This window comes from Athene noctua, chromosome 2, assembly GCF_965140245.1.
Source record: "Athene noctua chromosome 2, bAthNoc1.hap1.1, whole genome shotgun sequence".
Taxonomy (NCBI): domain Eukaryota; kingdom Metazoa; phylum Chordata; class Aves; order Strigiformes; family Strigidae; genus Athene; species Athene noctua.
Window position 1 is genome coordinate 57,999,491 of NC_134038.1, and position 21,964 is coordinate 58,021,454.

General features: G+C 35.8%; 1 protein-coding gene across 3 annotated transcripts in view; it reads left to right on the forward strand.

Annotated features, from left to right (window-relative positions):
- Nucleotides 1-21,964, forward strand: part of GNAL (G protein subunit alpha L) — a 196,512-nt gene that overhangs the window by 73,090 nt on the left and 101,458 nt on the right. For all 3 annotated transcript variants that reach the window (XM_074899242.1, XM_074899243.1, XM_074899244.1), the window contains exons 2-4: nt 32-104; nt 952-1,006; nt 1,197-1,316. In XM_074899242.1, the coding sequence (XP_074755343.1) occupies nt 32-104; nt 952-1,006; nt 1,197-1,316 (248 nt within the window). The remainder of the gene's footprint in view (nt 1-31; nt 105-951; nt 1,007-1,196; nt 1,317-21,964) is intronic.

The window sequence follows — 21,964 nt, forward strand, 5'->3', positions numbered from 1 at the left end:
AATATTCTCCCTTTCCTTCTTTCTCTTTTAGGGGCTGGTGAGTCAGGAAAAAGCACTATTGTGAAACAAATGCGAATCCTACATGTCAATGGATTTAATTCAGAGTAAGAATTATTGACGCTTTGTGACTTATTTTTCGTTAAATGTTAGAAACAGGTTAACACACAGTAGGCTAGGAAATTTCTCCTCTCGTCCCCTGTGTTTTGGTGGCTTGACACTGCGTTTTGGGGGGAGGGAGGGGAGGAAGGGGGGCCAGAATAAGGAAATTACTGCTATTGTGTATTTGCATTTTCTCCTTCTGGCCCCTTTACTGTATTTTACACTGTTGCTACTGCAGCGCTTGACAGGCCCCTGTGTAGCAACAACATGGCGACTACTTTTTACATAGAAGCAAACAACCAAATATTGCATCTGTCTGTAATATAAAAATACATGTCAAGTCATATTCAGGATGACAGTGGCTGCTGTTTTTCCGGTACTGGGGTTAGTGTAAAACTGAAACTAATTTTGCACATTTGTTAGAAATCATTCTGTTTTCTGAGGCTACATAATTTTCTTTCTGAAGAACTCTTTGCCTGAAATTGTTATTAATCCATAGTATGAATTTTCTGTTGGCCTTTAACTACGTGCTGTTAATTTAGAGCATGTTTACAGCATGCTGTAGAAATGAAACAATGACTTCCAGTTCCATCTGGGGAGGCTTTGCAGATGTGGCTATGATTGTTTGATTTTTAAAAACAGGGAGGGATGAATGTGCATTGCCTTTCATACTGTGCAAGAAAAGGGGATAAGGGGAAAAATATATTTGTCTTGCCGTTCTTTTCGTTTAGTATGTTGTAATGATTGAAGAGCAGATAAACAAGCGATAAGTGGAAAAAAAATTAAATGCAACTGATTGAACTGCTTTGTAAGAAAAAAAATCAAAGTGTTAATATTTCTGTTTTAATGCAGAGAAAAGAAACAGAAAATACTGGATATTCGGAAAAACGTTAAAGATGCGATTGTGGTAAGAACACACTTTATACTGTTCTTAAATACTTGGGTGTGCTGGAAATGATAAGGATTGTGCTCTCCAAGATTGTGCTGAGAGAAATCCCATTTTGCTGATCAGATTAGATTATCTTCTATTGATCCTGTATCCTAGATTTATCCAGATTAATGTGTTGTTGTTTTGGGTTTTTTTTATCCAATTCTAGACTATAGTTTCAGCTATGAGCACTTTAATACCCCCAGTTCCATTGGCCAACCCAGAAAACCAATTTCGAATGGACTACATCAAGAGTATAGCTCCTCTTTCTGACTTTGACTATACACAGGTAAGAATAGAAACCACACATTTATTCTGCTTCAAGGTGGAATGTGTTGCATCACTTTGATTAACTGAAACGTTGGGTTTTTTACTTTTTGGAAGATGGTCATGGGAAGATCTTATGCCAGCGTTACCACAGGGTTAACTTTCTTACAAGACTGTGGTGGCTGCACCTGTTTTAGTGGTGCAAGATTTTTTTGTTACTGATTTATTTGCTGCTGTTTGTAAATGCTGTTTCTGCATATAGTTCTTCTCTTCGAAATTTCTGATATAATTATACATATTGACACATCAAATAAGACTTTGTTGAAAGCTGTTTTCCTGTGTGGAGTTAGATGCAGGATGTCAGTCTGAGGAGTTAAGTCTACCTACAGAAAAGGATATAAAAGGAAATAAAAGGATAAAAGTGACCCCAGTGTTGTTTTCCATACTTACTGCACTTCAGAGTGGAAACTAGTGTAAACAGTGGTCAAGTAAGGTGGTTTGCTTCCTTATGTATTTATTGTAGTTGGCATGAGCAGTGCTTTACTTGTATGTAAATGTTGCCATCCTCTGATATGAAACCATTGGAAAATTAAGGATTTCTGTATAAAGGCTACTCTTTTTTAGACAAGTGAGAGATACCTTTCAGATTAACTTGCATAGACATCTTACATTGATCATTTTTATCTTTTTGTGTTATTATTTATAGGAACATGCACTGAATGGTTTTAATTTTATGCATGACATGAAAGCAAGTTCATAGACATTCTGAATATTACAAGGAATTTTATTTTTGCAGTAGCACAATTTTTAATTTGCCTTAAAATGATATTGAGAGCAATTTGTTATGGATACAGTAAGGACTAAAAAAATCTTCATTCATTGGCTAAATGATTGTGAGTTGTTCATGCTATCAGTGTTACCAAAGAAGCCATTTACAATAGAGCGTCTTTAGGTTATTATAGCTTCAGGGTGGAAGAGGGAGAAGGGAAAGAGTCGTTTCTTTATTATATGACTCATATTCTCTGGTGTGTGGTTTTGCCTCTGGTAAACGTACTGCTTTGAAGGTTCAAGATAAAGAAAAAATATCAGACATCTTGTACAGTTAGAATTTAACACAGAATGCAGATGTTAAGAAAACGACTGCAAGGTACACCCACATATTGCATAATTGCTCAATTGGTAGATGTAAGTTAGTGAAAATGAGAAACTCTTTTTAGAAATGGAATGCGAGTTTGACATGAAATATTTGTTTTATGCAGGTATTGCAGTTCTGAGGCATTTGTTGCTCATTTTATGTGGGGTTTTTTGCTTGAATTTTGACCCTTACATGTTTGGGTAAGATAAATGGTAGCATAAATCCTTTGCAATTCTCTATTACACATCTGTTTTTCTGACTTTCTGAGTTAAAAGAAAACTAAAGTGGACTTTTTATAGGGCTTGGAGGTATTTTTTTTATTTCATTATTACAAAATTTCTCCTTTTTTACAGAAGCTGACTATATGTAGTCAAATTTGACTCACTGATATTTTATAGAGGGGAAAACTTATTCTTGGAGGGGAAGAGAACTGGACCCAGTGGACTGTGAAACAAGTAATAATTCTTTTGAAATCTTGATTCAAAGTCCATTTTGGTTTAAAATAAAAATAATTAATAACTGTTTTTTAATTAAGTAGTATATCTGAAAATACCATCACATTATTTGAAATAGTGTCAAATAGTCCTAATAAAAAAAAAAGTTATCACAGGCTTAAAAAAAGAAAAAAATGAAGTGCTGGTTTAGAAGTAAATAAAGAAGTAAATATATTTTATGTATCACTTTCATCTTTTCCCCCCATTTTTTTTTCTCTAATCAATTCATAGATATAATAGTAGTGAAATGTGTAGTCTGGCTAGGTTTTTATTCTTTTTTAAAAAAAAAATTGTTGGTTTAATATGTTATTTCTCTCCAGGAAGATGTGTGAGCAAGACAGATTGAAAATAAAAAAAAAAAAGTGCTATTGTGCTTCGGGGCTTGATTCTACTCCAGTTTAAGTCAGTGATAACTTAAAGTAAAATTATGTTTCCAGCTGAAGTAACTTTTGACCCATTTAGTATTTTTGAATAAGGACAAATATAAAAATAAATACTTGGATAGTAATCAGTTACACATCCTTTGCTAAGCATTACTGATTCTCTAATTAATAGCTGATGTATGGAATAAGCCCTTCTGAGCCGGAGAAGCCAATAGAGTATTTAGTAGTAGGCATTCAGGACTTGCGGTTCTATCCTCTATTTAAGAACAGTTGTGAAGGAAAAATTGCTGACTTGGGCAGCACTTAGGTGTTGCCTCTGGGATAAATTTTGGCATATTCTAAAATGTGACAAGAGCCACCCTTCTTCCTTTGAATGAAGGAAGAGGCGATTTTAGGGTTTTTTGACAATATGGATGGTAATGAGCTGTTGAAGACATAGCCCTTAGTATTGCAATATGAATTACAGATGTGTTATTTTTCGGATTATGTCAGCCATGGAATCTTTGTCGTAAAAATCAGTGTATTTTAGTTGAAGATGCATTTCAAATACATTGCATACAAAAGGTAGGAAAATGACTGCACTGTATCATGAGTATTTAAAGAGAGATCCCTGATGCAGAAACTTCACTGATGGCACAGTATGACCAACACTCATGAGCTACTAATTTAAATATATTTGTGACATGTTGGATATGCTTGGATATGCATTCTTACATTGCATACAAATTAACTAATATGCATTTAATTATGAAAATTGTCCTTTAAACAAGTGTTTTTGAAAATACTGATTTCCTGTGGGTGAAATCATACTCCTAATTGCAATTTATGACTGAAATTCCAAGAACGTGAGTAAGGATGGGTTTCACATTTAGACTCAGATATGTATGTATTTTGGGGTTTTGTTTGACTGTTTTTTTAGTTACATAGCTCTTTACAAATGTAAGCAGAACATCTTACTTAGTAGCGATACAAAATTCTAAAATAAATGGTTTTCTCTTTACAGCCTTTTAACATTCCTTTTAAGAGTCTGCCGAGTGCCCCGCCAGTAGTTTTACTTACTTTTAAAAAAAATCAGTCTTTAATTTGGTTTTGTTACGCTACCTTGATGATTTTTCTAGTTGATATAAGAAAAAAACAAGAGTTTCTTGATTTCTTTTACAATTTTTATGTCACCTGTCATTACTTTTATTAAAAGGCTGTACTGTTTTTACAAAAATTTCCTGGGTAACAGATGGGGTCTAATTCCATAAATCATAAGAATTAAGGTTAGAGTTTTTACAAAGTTAATGTGAATAAGGCAAGTGTCCAGTGTATTTTCTTCCTTGTGAAGTCATGAAAGAAATCAAGATAAATTTTCATCTCGTGACTAGTTTAGGCATTATCTTAGCTCCATGCTCTGGGGTAGAATCAGCAGAAGGGCTTTAAAACTGAAATGGAAGTACGCACGCTATATTAAAAAGGATTTTTTTTTTTTTTTTTTTTTTTTTGACAAAGTGTTGATTGATATTTGCTAAAGTTAACAGGAACTAACCTGCACCATTTTTAATCCTTTATTGATGGGGATTTATTTTGTCCTTTGTGAATCAGAGTGAACATATTAAGGGCATATTATGCTGGTAACTGTGGAAAAACATGGTGTATTATGTAAGCATGTGTTCACTCAAGTTCAGTTGTCTTTTAATAATGTATTTGAATTTTGCGGGCACTACAAAGCTGCTCTGTGCATAATTCCTTTACTCTTTCTCTTCCCAAAAAATGTAGTCAAATTAAGGTGCTTTCCATAATATACGTCTTGGATCAATCTCATCTGATCAGTTACGTGCAGGTAGTCAGTTAAGTTACCACCAAACTCTATAGTTAAGTGTTTGGCTATACAAACCAGTTGTCAGTGAATGTGAATCATTTGCTTAATAGGGAACATGTAAACACTTCACCCAGGTTTTGGGAAGCGAGGAGAGTTTTCTAAAAGATACGTACTTGATGTAGCCCTACGGAATTACAGAATAGCATCATCTTGCATTTCTCTGTTTTCAAATAATTTGCAGTATTTCCACGTTTCTCAGGAGTGTGAAAATACACAATGTTTTACATGAAAATATCATAAAATAAAAGAGATAATATGGTGAATATTGCCACTCAGATGGCTTCACTTCATTTTTCTTACTATGTAGATTTTTACTTTAGGGCTTTGTTTACCGTTTTGGGTGGAATGAACAGCCACAGGTTTTTATAATTGCTTAGGATAGTGATACTTAACGTTACTACGGTGTCAAGTCAACATTAACTTTTAAAAATCAATTAGACTTTTAAAAATTAAGTAATTTGCGGTTTTTTGTGGTCTAAGATGCACACTGGTAGTTTTTCATTTGTTCTTATTTTCACAAATGCAGAAAGGATCTGGAAGGCCGGATAATGATTAAATTGTATAGGTCCAACAACATTATTACTACCCTGAATTAATAACACTTGAAAAACTAATGAAGAAGGCTGTCAGAGAAGGACAGCTGAAAATGCTGTGTATGCTGATATAGTTGATGGCAACTCTTTAGTCTTCACACAAAGGTTAAAATTGTCAAGAGGACTGGTATTGAAAAGTAGTGGATATTGGGGAGAAGTGGCAATTAGGTGACAGATGAAATTTCTTTGTTGTGATAGCACTTGTTTTTATGCTGTACACTAACTATTAATTAACAGCAGATACTGAAGTTGAGCTCTCTTCATGTTAAGAGCAGATTCTGCTGATGCCCAGCAATACCTTTCCTGCCGTATGAAATACCTGCTTGCATACAAATGTACAGCATAAGTGTGTCTGGTTTTCATTAAATCAGCAAGCCGAGTCCGTAATGTTCTGATTAGTCAATGTTAAATTAGAAAGTTATAAACATTTCATATGTGAGATCAAGAATATACTTCAATGTTATATATTATTTTGTTCTTATTTCCTCTAAGCATTAAGTTCAATGCATCAGTCAATCCAGTAGTGCTTTCAGAAGTAATCAGTCATTATGTTAACTGCGTAATTTCAAAAATGTAAAACTGGAACTGGGATTGTACTACAAACAAGTATAGGGCAGTTTTGGGGAAAAAAAGAAAAAGCCCAAACTTTTCAAATTGATAATATATACTGGAATTATGAAAGTATAAAATTATACCATGATTTTCTTGAATTCCTTTATTTTAATTCTTTAATAAATACTCTGATTTTACTGAAAACGCACCTGGGACTTAAAATTGGAGTGGTTCATGTAAAGTACAGCTCTTCTGTGAGGCTCAGGATTTCTTGCTTAAAATTACACAGTTTGTGTTTGGGGGATGCTTGCTTTTAGGGTGAAAGAATTCCCTAGGTTCAAACATAAAAAAAAAGTAAGGATTTTGCTTTAGTAGAACACTACTCGGTTTAATAGAAGTGTAACAAAATATTTCTTCCTCCCCTTGTTCCAAACTCACTGAACCACAACTGTTAACAGTTTATACTGATAAGTAAATAATTAAATTTGTGTCCCAGGAAAGGAGCTTGGGGATATACTTAGGCCCCCAACAATTAACAGTAGAAATACAGAGATTGGGAGCCATAGGAAGTCCTGTGCATAATCACAGATGATCCACAGTTAGCAGATATAAAATGTGTCCAGATAAAAATTAAAAGAAACAGCTATTTTTAAGAACAGATTCAACTTTTAAATATACAGGTAAAGTTCACCTTTCCCACATGTATTTGACTTTTTTAGAATATATTTTTGCATTGCTTACAATGTAAAATAAAGAATTTCAGTCTGAAAAGACAATTATTTAAGAAAGTCTTATGAACAGTGCTGCTTATGAATCAAGTGCAGTGTTACATTCAATATTATATCATCATAGTAACACCAAAGTAAATGTTTGCTATCTTATTTTGTGAATCTGATTTGCCAGACAGTGGGGTAGTATTCACACTTCATCCAGCCTGTCTTATTTATTATCATCACACAACACAGAGATTATCACTGTGAAACTGGAAAGATATTACCATTTATTATTACTGCGAACTAAAATATAAATTACTTCTGGGTCTCCAAAATTATTGACATTTACTGATACTGCTTTCAGTTTTGTACCTATGAATACAAATTATTTGGAGGGTTTTTGAAAGTCAAGCCAGCATCCAGTCAAATACTGTAAATTAATAATAATAAATGTCACATTCTGTCTTTTTTTGCTACTATTTTATCTGAAAACTTCATATATTTCTATCACATTTTACAAGTATAAAAATATTTTTACATCTAAATTTGGATATTTGATTTGATGGCAATGGGAAGACTAATAACTTGAATTATCATTTTAAGTAGGAGTGACTGATTTTCCTCATAGAACCAAAAACGTATCAGAGGATCATTTATGAGCTTTAGAATATTTTTGTTCATCAGGTATTTTTCAGTTTTTTAGAAATTAAAGAGAGGCAGAAGCAATAGGTTAAAGCCTGTCCTATCATTATCTTTGTACTGGACACAGTCTGTGAAGCATTCTGATTTATTTTAAACTGTGGTTGCTTTGGGGATCTGCTGGTTTGTATTCCTTCAAAAACTCGTGGCTTCCAAAAGCAATTCTGTGATGTGCAAGTGGCAGCAGTCCTCCTCCATCCCAGGCGGTGAGATTTGGAAAAACAGCTGAAGGAATAGCATTGGTCACTAGATTGCTGCCTGACAGAGATGTAGTAGCCTGGCCAGAGTAACACACTGATCATGGTTCCCAGTCTTTCTCAAAGGAAGAGACAGGAAAGAAATTCTTGCAATTTTTAACACTTAGGTTGAGTTGTGTTGAAATCTCTGGAAGATTTAATTATGAATTAGTATGTAGTTTATTAAGACTTAACGTGCACTTAGAAAAGTTTGCAAGAACTTAGCTTTGTTTGTTCCCTCATGTGTAAATCAAACTGAAATATAATGAAAGTAATTGTAAATACATGCAAAGAGTAACCACACTCTTAATGAAAGTCACGCTGTCCAAGTAGCCCAAGGATGATGACATACTAGGCTTTTACAAGTGGCAGTTTTCAGAGGAAGGGCAGTGAAATATTTAATGAATTGTCATTCTTTATAAACTACATCAAAACAGATTTCCCACCACAGCCAGAGAACAGGTAAATATAGCAGAGTATGTTTCACAATTGTCCTCATTATCAATTAATTCTCTTAATCTCTTAAACTAAAGATAACAGGTTGATTTACTGCTTTTGCCATTTTTGAGTGCTCTGTAGAAGTAATGTGTTTACTAGTCAGGGAGAATCTTTTTTTTAACTTCAGTGGCCATGATAAATATGTACAGATGTATCACAGAGATAAATCATCCTATGCATGTATATTGTCACTGAAGCTAGTGGAGACCTGTGGAATGGAGGATATCACCTACTCAAATAATAATAGTATCATTATTTAGAGTTTCAAAGAAGTGAGTGTTCATCTGCTCAACAGCAAAGAGCTTCATCCCCTTTCTTCAGCACATGATGAGATTTTAGCTTCAGTTTCTGGAACAGTATTAAGCGTTGCCAACTTAGACTTTTGCTTACTTTTTCATCACTTCCATAGCTTCATCCATTTTTTTGTACTTATGGTCAATACAGTCTGCATCAACAGATGGGGTATTTTGTTTGCAGAAAGTAGCAACCTGAGCTGAGGAAGAGAGTACAAGCTAAACAGTATGAACAGAAGACTGTATGTATACCTTGCATACAGTGAAGTAAATAAGTTGAAAACAAAAAGTATTATGAGCAATTTTTTCCCCTGAGTATCTAAGAAGTGCTTTACAATAAATGTAAATAGGACTCTAAAGCAGATGAGAGGCACATTTGCAGTTAACTGCTGAAAGTTTCGGTAAAATGTTTATGGTTTTGTTCTGCCACCTATTTCATATAATTTGCTTTTCTGTAGTTTAAGAGATTCAATTCACATGTGGTAGTCAAGTTCTAGGACCTTCTTTTTGAAAGGAATCAGAAGTATGTAATTTGTACAACATGGTTTTAAGTTTATATTGTCTTTTACTTTGGAAACTCTCGCAATCATTTCTTGGAACAGAGCTACCTCTGGTTGTAAGCATGCCAGCTATCACTCGAAACATGCAGATTGTGGTTTCTTGCTTTAAATCAGTAGATTAATTTTGGTTAGTTTAAAGAGTACTCTTGTAATTAATCTACTAGTATTTGTTTTTAAAACCTATGCTAGATGTTTTGAAAAGATATTTATCCTTAGGCAAGAAGAATATTAGAATTTTCATCTGTTATGGTGACATTAGAGATGAACTTTGCCTTTTAAATCTTTTAGAAGTAAACATTTTCTGACACTTCTGCCAATTCATTACATTTGAGTTTTCTTATTGCTGTCAGTAGGACTTAAACATTTTAATGCAAATAACTATTCCTCTGTTTTGAACTGAAAAATTGTTTAGCAAGATAAAATAGGCTAAAGATATGTGAGCCCTTTTATCTCTGTTAATTTGATGAATGCTTTTGATCACGTCCACCCTCACTTCCATAGGATGTTAAGTGACAGAGCTGTGCAGATCATTCTTTTCTTAACATACACCCACATACTTTCTTTCATAGGAGCTAAATAATATCAAATTTAAGAACTGTCAGGTAGGAAAACAAGAAAAGGCAAAGAATGGTTAAGTAAAATAGGTAGGGGAAAGCGTATTCTCACTTTCCTCTGCACAAGCAACTACCCCTTGCCTGCAGACCTACAGCGCACCACAGATAGCACCAGGACCTGGCTGTCAGTCAGCTCCAGAGTGCCTTTGGTTCAGGCTGTGTGCGTGGAGGAGTTCCCAAGCCCAGGCAAAAAGAAAAGGTGGAGGAGAAATGTAAATGACAAACACTATGCAATGATATACGGTCACTTCTGTTTTATCATTGGATAGAGAAGGAGGTCAGGTATCTCCACTAGCTGCTGAAACCATGTCATTAATTATCAGTTTCCCAGCAGGTATCACTGAAGAGTGAGGCTTCATGGCAAGATCTATAGCCTTAAATGTTCGAATGAGAATATTCTTTCTGGCAGGCAGGTGTCCTCTAACTTGAACTTCAGCTTCTCCTTCCTTCTCAGGATGTCAGTGTTGCCTATTCCTTTTGGGAAGAGCAAACTTGCCTAGTTAGGATAACATACTTTTAATTGAACAGTAGAGCTTTTATTTTTCTACCCCTAGAATTTCCATTTCTAATCATTGTTATTACCTGCTGAATTTCTCTCTGGATTTTAACATCAGCAAACTAAACATGATAACTAACTAAGAGCAGCGTGGGTATATTATGCACCTAAAGAATAGTCAGGGAATACAGAAGTCAGATATCATAATTAAAAAATAATGGTATGGATTAAAAATCATGTCAGTAGAGAAAGATGGCTCTTGACGTTTCTGAGCCAGCCATTTGAACTGCAGGGGATTTTCACTGTTTTGAAGAAATAAGGGATTAAATTTGGTCCTTGGCCTTCAGTTCTACAGAGCAGGTTTTGATTCTTCTCAGTGATGAATGAAAGCTTGACAAGAATTATAATGTTCCATAAATACAGAAGTCATCCGAAAAAACTACATTCCCTAGGGTCTAATCTTGCAAAGGCTTAAACATATGGATATTCATGGACCTAAATACACTGCTAATATACTGCTAGCGCAGCATTCATGCAGCTGAGCTTCCGGTTATGCAGTGATATTAATATCAAAATCACAAATACTTTCAATTGAAAAACAAAACAAGCAGATCTTTTCTCCCGGTTAAATTTATATTTGGGAGATCATTGAGCACTTTTATGGATTTTCTTGGGGGTGGGAAAAGTTGTGTAGGTTAGAGATTGGCACAAAACTTGAAATAAGCAAAATCTTTTTCAGATAAGTGACAGTTCTCTGGATGCTATTAAGCTGTGAACAGTAGGTCTTTTCAATAATCACTGTGATTCATTTTCATATTGTGGTTTTTTTAATAATAATATCTTTAAAAGGCTTGCTGAACAGTAGGCTGCACCAGCATAACTTTTTGTGCAGAAGGAAAGGTTTCATGCACAGTCTTAGATAATTTACCTTAAATTGATTTGCACAGCTCAGTAAAGCCATAAGAAAACTGTACCAGCTCAGACCATGTTGCGTGGAATCCCATCTCTGACCGTGGCTGACAGTGAAACTGGAAAGAGTTTTAAGAAAGGAGCAAGCACGCATTAGTGTTTCACACATTGATTATCCTAGTCTCCACAATTTTGTGGCTGAGGTATTTTTTGACTGAGAGTGGTATTTCTGTATTTAATAACTTTGGTGGATTTTTCTTCCAGGAATTTTTTTTTTCCCCCCAACCTGTGTGAACTTTCAGTTATGGCAGTGAGTTCTGCAGTTTGTGTCGTATGAGGAAGTGTACCACTTGATTGATCTTTTCTTTTTTCTTTTTTTTCCCCCAAGCCTGCTACCCACTGGTCTTCCCTGGTCTGTCTATTAGAAATATTTCATCTTTTCCACATTATCCTTCTCACTGAATATCATATCCCTCCAAATATTTATCTTTCCACTTACAGAGTCTATTTAGCTGGTTCTTTCACAGGGCTTGTTCCATGTCTTTGCTCATTCTTGTTGCCTTTCCATTTATCTTCTAGTTTTACTAGACCCTGTTTGCAATGAGAGACCAGAACTGTACACAGTATTCACAGTGTAGGTTCACTGCAGATTTATACAGTAGCATTATGTTTTCTTTTGTATTCTTTACTCTTTCTCTGAAAATTCCTAACACTGCTTGCGCTTTTTTGGACACTAACTTGTTATCATTACAGAAATATAGTGGATTATTTTATAATTCCAAGAGAACTTGAACACAGTTGCAGGTAAGAGGAATATCTGTAAAGGTCTTTGTACCAAAGTTAGCAGAGCCCAAAGAGTACTATTAATGACAATTACTCTTGTTCTTCTCTGTTCTTTCCAGATCTGTCATACATTTTGCCTAGTTTCTTAAAAAAAAAAAATCCATTGCATTCAATTTTTTATTCTCTCATGTGTAATGACATATCTTCTCATTTGCTATGCTGCCATGTATCCCGTATGAAAAAGCATTTTTTAAATGATCTATCATGACTAATCTTCTGTGCAGAAGGAGAACACACTTTATTTTTATTCTTAAAATGGAAAAGAAATTGGTCCTCAGCCTGATTTTGGAGAGGCAGTGTTTACAGTACCACGAAGGACATTTGTGCTTTCAAATCTGCTCATCATTCCTTAATCATTCGTTACAGTTTGCCTGATTTAGCAGAAAAGGAAACCATTGTTTGGAACCCTTCTCATTAGAGAAATAAAATGTTTAAAAATACCAAAATGCCATTTTTTTTCCCCTTGTAGTCCTAATGCTGTGTGTCGTTAAGAGAAAATGTTTTGAATTTCTTGATCTCCCTTGGGGAAATGCTGCAAGTAGCAGAATTTTGTTATTTTTATGTCAATTTAGGTCTTACATGATTCAGCACTTGTGGTTTGTGGGAAAAAGAGTTGTAGATTATGATTAAAGGAGCAAAAATAGTAAGGAGTGGCTGCAAGAGAGGGCATCTTCTTACTGTTAAAATATTTTTTGGATTGTTTTTTCTTCATTTTTAAACCTCTACCTCTGTTCCTCATCTTTTTTCTATCAACTATGACTAGCACACTTCAAAGAGAATAGTTCAATTCTGTTTCACTTTTCAGCTTCTTCAACAGTATAAAGAATTAAGAAAAAGTTGCTGTAGGATCTTGATAATACTAATCTGTACATTTAAGTCTATCAAACATGGTTGTCTCCAACAGACCAACCAGTCATCCCCTTCTGGCAGCCTCTCAGGAATAAACAGAAAGTCTCTAGGGAAGGGAATGGAAGAGGATACAGGATGCAAAAAAACCTGCTTGTAGGACAGCAAAAATTCTTTGTTGTAATAATGGACCACAAACATTGAGTTAATTCATTCTGGGATGCATTAACAAGACTGTTGTACAAAAAGACATGAAGACTTGTCATTCTTTTTGGTACTGCTGAGTCCTCAGCTGGGGTATTGTGTCTACTTTTGGGAACTGAACTTAAAAAAAAAAAATTTACGCAAATGGAGTCCAGAGGAGAGCGTCAGGAATAAGAGGAGATGAAGAAAACTAGGCATCTTTAAAAGAGAGCTCTCCAAGTTGAAGGGGAAAGGGAGACAAATACAATTTCTAGTATTTAAAAAGCTATGATTACATATTCTTGTGCCTGTCTTTTCAGGGGGAGGAAATGAACTTGAGGAGAGGAGAAAATTCCTCTCTTATGTGTTGTATGGTCGTCCACCATCCGATAGTTCGGCGTGTTCTACAACAATGAGTTTAAGGTTCACAATTTTGCAAATACACTGAGATACAACTGCCCAGTTTTAGGCATTTAAGGCTGTATTTTCAGTGACATGAACTCCTTCATCTTCAGTTTAGAAACTTCAAAAAATCTGGAAAATTTTGGAAAATACGAGATTCTGTTAGCTGGTCTTCCACATTTGCCACTCTTCTTTCTGTTCACAGAGATCCTATGGGCATGTTGGTTGAAAGCCCCCGGGACTTCTTTTCCAAAACTAAAGCTGCTATAATCATATCATGAATTGATCTAGAGACTTCATTAGTTATCTGCCTGACTTGCCATGGCCTTGTGTAAACAGACATGGTAATTTCTCTTAAATAGTACACGTGCTTCCAGGGTGCTATGCAGACAGTGTAGCAGATTGCAATACAGAGTATCCAGAAGTATCTTATGCTTCCATATATTGATTGTTCTCAATCAAAATCCTGGCAAGGTGCAGATAATTCTGTTCTGGTGGAGAATTATTCTTATCTCCTAATCATACATGGCCTAAAATTTTCCTTCGTAAAAGCAGAAAAAAATGGCTGGAGGAAGTAATGCTGTCAGGAGTATTATTTCTAAAGACTCAAAGGAGCAAAGAGCATGCCTTCAGGTACTTTGAATTAAAAGCAGGAAGCATGAGGGGGGTTTTTTATACATGTGTGCACTGACATACATATATGCACTTAAGTATAAGACTTTTTCTATTTCTGTACGAGGTTCTAATTGTTCAAGATCTAGGAGATCCCGTGGCTAACAATGGGGTGAAGAATCCAGTTCATAGGCTGTTAGCTGTAGGCCCTTAAGCATATGGAAATGAAAAGAGATTTGGAGATTAAAACAAGTTTATCTCAAGTTTGTGGCATTAGAGGGAAGGTTCTCCAGGTGAATGGTGGAAGGTGAGTAGCTTTGAAGTGTTGGTGATGCTTCCCAGCTATCACAGCAAGGAAGTACATGTGTGAGTACTGTGGCCAGTGCCATCACTTGGCAGTCTGCAGACTTTTTGGAGATGCGTGTGGTGCATATGTCTTCATAAGAGGGGCTTGAGAAGAGACTTATGGCAAAGCTGGTGATTTTGGTAGTGAGAGGTTTAAAAAACTATGGACACATTGCAGAAAATCAGGTTTCATTAGTTCAGTTGCTCATGATAGCAAATTCTGTAGAAAGGAGAAGCAACACTCATTTCATTTTCCCATTAGGGGTAGTCCCTGCTTTCCTGATGGAGTGGATTTAAGGGGAAATAATGCTGAAATGCATCTTGCAATGTTGTTGACTTAAAGTATGCTGACATTGAAAGGCATATCTTTCTTTTTTTGGGTTCTGTAATCATTAGTGATTAGTTGTGCGCTTATTATAAGTACAGTCAAATGTCATACAGCCGTTCCTGATCCATGCTTACGTGATAGATGTGAATATACCTAAATTTTAGGGTTTTGAACCCTGGGGGAAATACAGAAATAAAAAGTATGCAGTAAATCAGGGGTTTTTTTAATTTCCTTTTTCTCTTTCCGAAATACAAACAACAACAAAAATTTCTTGCAATAGTACAGTTAGGTGGATTTTTTTATTTTTTTTTTAAGAACATATTGCTTTGCATGCTTCCAGACACCATGGGAGAAATTTAAAACAAAATGTTTGTTAATCAGTTTATGAAGGGCTGCTATATGGAATTTGAGAATATAATCAGGATAAAATCCTGACTCTTGACAGTCATCTTGACTTCTGGGGGAATTCTAGGCATTTGCTTCTAGCAAGAGAGCTCGTTTACTCTGAGCACTCTTTGTTTGCTGTACTTATGGTCTGGCTGAGTTGAGTCAGTACATACTATTTCTGGGCAGGTTTTTCCAGTGTTAGTAAGGGTGGGGTCTTGTTGGGACCCAATGACTGGATTTCAAAACTGGAGGATATTTTACTGGCCGACTGACATTCTAATTCATTTACTTTTTAGAGATGCTTATGTGTACATGATAACATTTTCTTCTCCCTATGTCAAAAATTTGTCTCCCTGGGTTTTATATTTTAAGCAAGTCATCAGTCTTTGAATGACGGTGCTGCTCTGAGAATGCATGCTAAGGAGTGCTTACTATGTAGTTTCATGTGCATTTCTTCCAGCGGTGCTGCCAGTCTAAGCCATCATCCTCCTCTTCCTCCAACCCTCCCCCATCTCTCTTCACTCTGTTTTCCCATTTTTATGCCTGCATTGTGCCCTCAGCTGTGTCCTGGTAAAGCTGTTTGTTTGGCCTGACCAAATGAGGTGGGAGGGAGAGGTTATTTTTAGTGCGGATCATTTCCGTGGTTTTAACTGAGGGCAGGCAACACAAAATGTGGAAGAAGAAAGCAGAGATGGGAACAAGCGGTAGGACGTAATGGGAAGGTGATGGCTATCTAAACAAGCAGGCTTACTTCCTCCACCTCTGTATCTATGGTCACAGATTATGGGCAAACCACAAGCCACTGGAAATCTGTGTATTAGAAGAAACCCAATGCAGTGTGTTGGTTTTGCTTCTTCTTATGTGAAGTCTGACATTTCTTGCAGAGGTTAGAACAGGTCTGTCTTGCTCACTCTTGCTCTTTTGGGTAAGTAAACACAGTTATGTTCACCTTGGTTACTTCTAAACTTAACTTTGTTGACGGGAGCTTTAAGGCTTAGTCTGATGCGTTTCTAAACAATCAATTCATATGAACTCCAGTATATAAGACTTCATAGCTGTTTGAGTCTAATGTAACAAGAACTCTACTCTCTTGGCTTTGTTGTGTAACTGCAAGCCGCTTCCGCTCTATTGCTATGTTATCTTTACTGAAAACATGATAGATAGGTATTGCAAAAATCCCATGAGTGGTCATTTGGCCACTATAGGCCTGTAAGGGGAGGGTACCTATTAGGTATATACATTTAAACTCTATTTACCTGTTCCTATGGTATTGGATGAACCAGTCTAATAGTGTTCTTGTGGATGTAAAGTAAGAATCAAGCACTGTTCCAGTGCATGGCATTTCAGCAACAGAATGTACAATTGAAGCTATTTTCTAAAGTTTGCATAGCCTTCGGGACGGATGGGACAAGTTCACAAAACAGAAGGCAGTTGAGGGCTCCTGGGTATGTAGAAACCCTCTTTGGCTCAAGGTCTTGAGACGTCTTGGAAGACTATTTGGGGGGAACTGTTGTTATATATTCTTGTCCTGTCCTTGCCCATCTCTTGTTGGGTATCCACTGTTGGAAAAAAGTTAGTGGGCTATAAAGACCTCTAGTGTAATCCTGCAGAAGCCTTCTTAACTTAAGGTTTAAGAAGTCATTTCCTGACATATCCAGATCAGCACTATGCCAATTCATTTTTAAATAGATTAACTAAAGGAAAAAATGAATCATAGCTGTTGTTCAGGTAAAAGTTTTGTCTTATGTGCCTGTAAGATTCCCCCATTAGCCATTATTTAATTTTTCCATTTGCACCATAACAAGTGTGAGAAAGCACAGAATGTGTGATGGTTTTCTTTCTGTAAGCTAGGAGAGGCTTCTACAAAAAGAGAATCATCAACTCATTTCTATGAGTCTGTCCTTGTATAAACTGTTGTCTGGTAACAACGAGAGAGCCTATGGCTGGCTAGGGGGGAAGTTGCTCACGTTAGGAATGTCAGAAAGAGTAAGGCCATTTTCTACATAATCAGCAGTGAAGCTCCTGAAGTTTCACAAGCTATGAGGTGCTGTCAGAGAGGCACACTTGCATATAATGTATACATTTAAAAAGCATGAAGGTCAATTCAGAATTTAGCTAAGCTAAACTGTGTTGTTTAGGAGATGGATTGAGAGCAAATATGATATGCTATAATGTTTTGTCTTCATAAAGTCCAGTGAAGCTTTGCAGTTGAACTTCTCAACTCCTTCCCAAAATGTTAAAAATACAACCTCTAGTATCTGCGCCTGTATTAGCTCAAGCATTAAATGATTTCATATCTTTTCTTATGGAGAAAAAAAGGAGAGAGAGAAATAAAACCTCCTTGGTATTTCAAGCTGGATTTAGGTAACCTGAAAAAATGTAAAGAGAATATATCCATCTTTACAAAAATACAGAAACCATCTTAGCTGAATACTTGAATAAGGAGTAGTGTGTGGAGGCAAGCTGAATGCTTCTCTGCATCTAGCAGTATGCATAATTTATTTTAAGTTGTATTACTGCCATACTTTATCTTGGTTTCCATGTTCACTTCTCTACAGTCTGAATGCTCTGTTATCACAAGGAAAATGTCCCATTGTGTTTCCTGAGCATGTAAAGAGAGACACGGGGAAAGGAAGTTCACTTTTTTTTCTTAATCATGTGAAGTAAAGTATTGTCATGAGCATGTTTGTCACCAGGTTTGCTAAAAAGAAAAATTCCAGCATCTTTAAACTAGAATAAAATTACCATCTGTGTCTAAACACAGATTATCTAAACTATAAATACACAAAAATATGTTCAAAATTGGTACAGTGATATATCAATAGGAGCCAATATTGTTAATTTATTCCTCAAAATAAGTACCCAAAAAAAAGAAGAATTAATATTTAAGTCAAAATTGAAGGTTTCATTTAAGCAGGTTCTGTTATGAATTTTAGTTTTTGAGATCAGAATAGGTTTCCAAGAAGGTTTGCAAGGTGGTAGATAGAAAAGGTGATTTAAAGACAGCCAATTTATAATTAACCTCTGCAGCGAACTAGAACTGAAAATTAGCAGTAAGAGAGGAAGAGAAATAACTCGTTTGTTTTTCCATTTACATGAATGGGTGTCAAAAATATGTCAAGAACAGAATACAACTTGAATCATTAGGAACAATTTTAAATATTTTTTAAATTTATACATTTTTAAAGATATAACCTTGGTGCATTTGAGAGCTTATCTACCTTAAACTTGTGACTCTTCACTTGACAAGCAGAGAATGTTCAAGGGATGTAACAAAACTGTTTTGCATCAGTTGCAAAAAAACCCAGAGTATTTGTCTGGGGTTTAATGGATTTATTCTGATTTGCTAAGACCTTTTTACCTTGTGTGCATTTGTAAAGTGTTGACTATAAAAATAATATTTGACCACTACAGCAAAAGTATAGTAGTGAACCAGTTTTTGAGGTGATGTTTGTTATATTGCTTTTTGTATTTATAAGGTCATTTATTATCTGAATGAAATGGCAAAAATTTCACTATCGATATCTGTTTAACCACAGGAATTACGTAGGAAATTTTTTTTTCATGGATACACATAATGAGCACTGCATACTTGAATAATTCATGAGAATATCTCTTTCTTTATTAGTGCTTCTCATGGTGTCAGCAAGACTTTCCTTCTCTGCTTTCCCAACTCTCCATGGGTGTGCTAGATCCTCTTTTCTCCTGTCTAGGAACATCTGCTGTGGGATGGTCGAGGCGAAGGAAAGGGGATGTTGAAGAAGGTGCCCCGGTATCTCCCTTGGTTTCCTCTTTCCTCCCTGCCCTTCACATGTCCTTTCCTTCCCTGATGGGACCTCAGCAGGAGACTCCCCCAAAGGTGTCTTCTCAGCAGAAGGCCTCTTGAGTATGGCTTGGCTGTTTCTGCTTCATGCCACCTGGGGAGACACCACAAGAGGCCAAGTTATATTTTTACTTGACAGAAGTGCTCTGATGTGAAAAAGGAACTTTTGCCCTGCATGTATGTGATGCTGTGCTGTTGAATTGTTTTCTACTAAAGTACATATTTTTCAGTGTGGAACATTTTTAGCTAATCAAAATAAATACGCTTGGATAAAAGGAAACATGTTGATAATACGATCTGTATGTCAGGTTGGTATGCTTTACATCTGTATTTTAAAGCTAACTGTACAAAGTAAGAACAAGGAACTACTGATGCTTACAAAAACCCTTTATACGGATTACATGAAAGCAAGTATCTTAGAGGACACATTCACTAAAAATAGGATATTTTGATTAATTCTTTAAATAATTTAGATGTAGCTTTAAAATCATATGTGCAGTCTGAGCTCCTGAGTTTTTACTGTCTTCCTTTAAGGTTGAGATTTAATTAAAGGTTAGTGTCACACACATTTCCACAACACATAGTAAAACCCTGGAATGAAATAAGCCTCACTTGAACATTTGATTAGACAAGATAATGTATTTCCCCCTGGAGTAGTTTGTTATTCAAAACAAGCTCTTTAGGGAAGGAAGTTCACATCAGTTGGTAACTGTTCCTGTGGATACCAAAGAACTTTGTACAGTACACACTACAGTAAATTGCACTGCAGGTCATTTAGGAGCTGGAAGCACGTCCTGTCTATGTAAAAGTATTAAAATGTATATTTAAAAAAATAACAGCTTAATAGCAAACAAGCAGCAGACAGACAGCAGACAGTGATGCTAGAGAAAAAAAATAATCTACAAATTTACAGAGCAAGTCATGCTTTTAGTTAGTCAAGAAATTACACTTTTCTCGTAGATGGATTTTAGAAATGCTGTTTTACAACTTGTGTGTCAAAAAGAAAACACTGAAAAAAGTTTACTATGAACTGATGCCCTTAAATGTAATATGGAACTGAGTAAGTTCTGGCTTTACTTTTCCTGTAAACACAGTTGTAGACTTCAAAATTATGAGCTACTCTGTGCTGTAGATTAGACAGCTTTTTTTCTCCACTCACCATGTATCTTGAAAATTTAGTGGCTGGTAGCAAGTGGTGGTAGCAAGGCCATGTTCATTAGGACTCAACTAAATTTTGAGTTCTCACTATTTCTGATAATCTGTATGAATTGATTTTTGAGGGTAAGCTGGAAATTAATGTTGTATTCTGGACTCTCTAACACAAAGACTCGTTTTCATGGGATGGGAACATTCCCTCAAGTTAATAGATGTTTGCTGCCGTGAAAGCAGTTTTAAAACATATTACAGTGTAGCAGTAAGTCTAGTACCGTGGGTACTTCAGTTTAGAAATTCAACTTAAATCTAATTTTGTCTTTATCTCAGACTGCCATGTTGTTTATGTCTTTGATTACAGAAGTCTGTTAAATAGCCAGCCCAAAGAGTCGCTGTGTTCTGAGACAGCTGAAGCTGCTAACAAAGCTGTCATTTGTGTCTTAAATTTGTTTTATAGAATTGTTATGATGATGGTCATCATAAAAGTTTCATACATTTGGAAGAAAGATTCTGCAAGTTTTACATAGTATATATAATGTCATTATGATATATAATATTAAAGTCACTCTGTATAGCTGTATATGAGTATTATACGAATGAGCTAGCATAATTTTATATTGCCACCCTCGGTACATAGTACTAGCATTTGAGCAACAGTCTTGAGTCAGTAGATAATCCCCAGTTGGAAAAAGATGCATATTTTGGCAGTCAGCACTGATCTCTTGTACGATTCTAGCAAGTAACTTAATCTTGTTTCCTCCATTCCTCCCCCTACATTTCTTCTTAGCTAAAGCAGAATGGTGTATGTGCCTGGCAAACTGTGCTTTTGGATCTTCACCAGGAGCTCTAAGTGTTGTTCTCAATCCTGTAAATTGTAATTTGTTCCATTAAGTAATGGAGCTACTAAATTACTGTTTGCCTATGGATGTATCATAGATGCCCAGCCTACTTCTCCAGTGACGATAAATAGCCCGTTTCTCCTTTAGGTCTCCTGTTGCTTGATTTTTCTCAAGAGTAGTCCCAGTCCCCTTCCAACTGGGCAAGAGGCAGTGCATATCAGGGCACCTTTTGATGAATAAGTGCTGACTGGCAGGTCAGACCACATGTATCAGTCAGCAGCTAAACGGGTAACTTGTAAAGATTACACTAAAACTTACCTTCAGTAAGGAGGTGTTGAACTAATTCCTTCTTCCAGCCAACAATGGTCTTGTTAGACTTTGAGTCCTTCTTTAAGGCCTCTGCCTTTTTGTGGCATTTGAATGGAACTGGATAATACATGCATAGTAAGCTAAAAGGCATGGTTGATTGTCAGACAGATGATATGACAGCGTAAGTCTCCTTTCCTTAGGAAACCTAACTAAGGAGGCAGCATATGTTGCAGTAGGGCTTCAACAGTTTAGTAAGTTAGTCTACAACTGAAATTTAATGTAACATTTACGTTTTATGCTTATGGTCATGTTATGCTCATGGCTGCAGATAACCTTTCTCCTTGTATACAGTATATGTTCTGATAACTGTGAGGTGCTGCATAAATTTTTTTTTTTCTTCTCAAGGAGAATGGAAGATCTACTGCTCATAAAAAGTTTAAGTAAATGAATTCTTGTAAACCGATCAGTGGAATGATGGACCCAGGTGCAGGATGTTAAGTGCAACATTGCCCCAGTGTGTTGCTACCTGAGCCTGTGTTGGCTAGATGTACAGTGTCTTCTT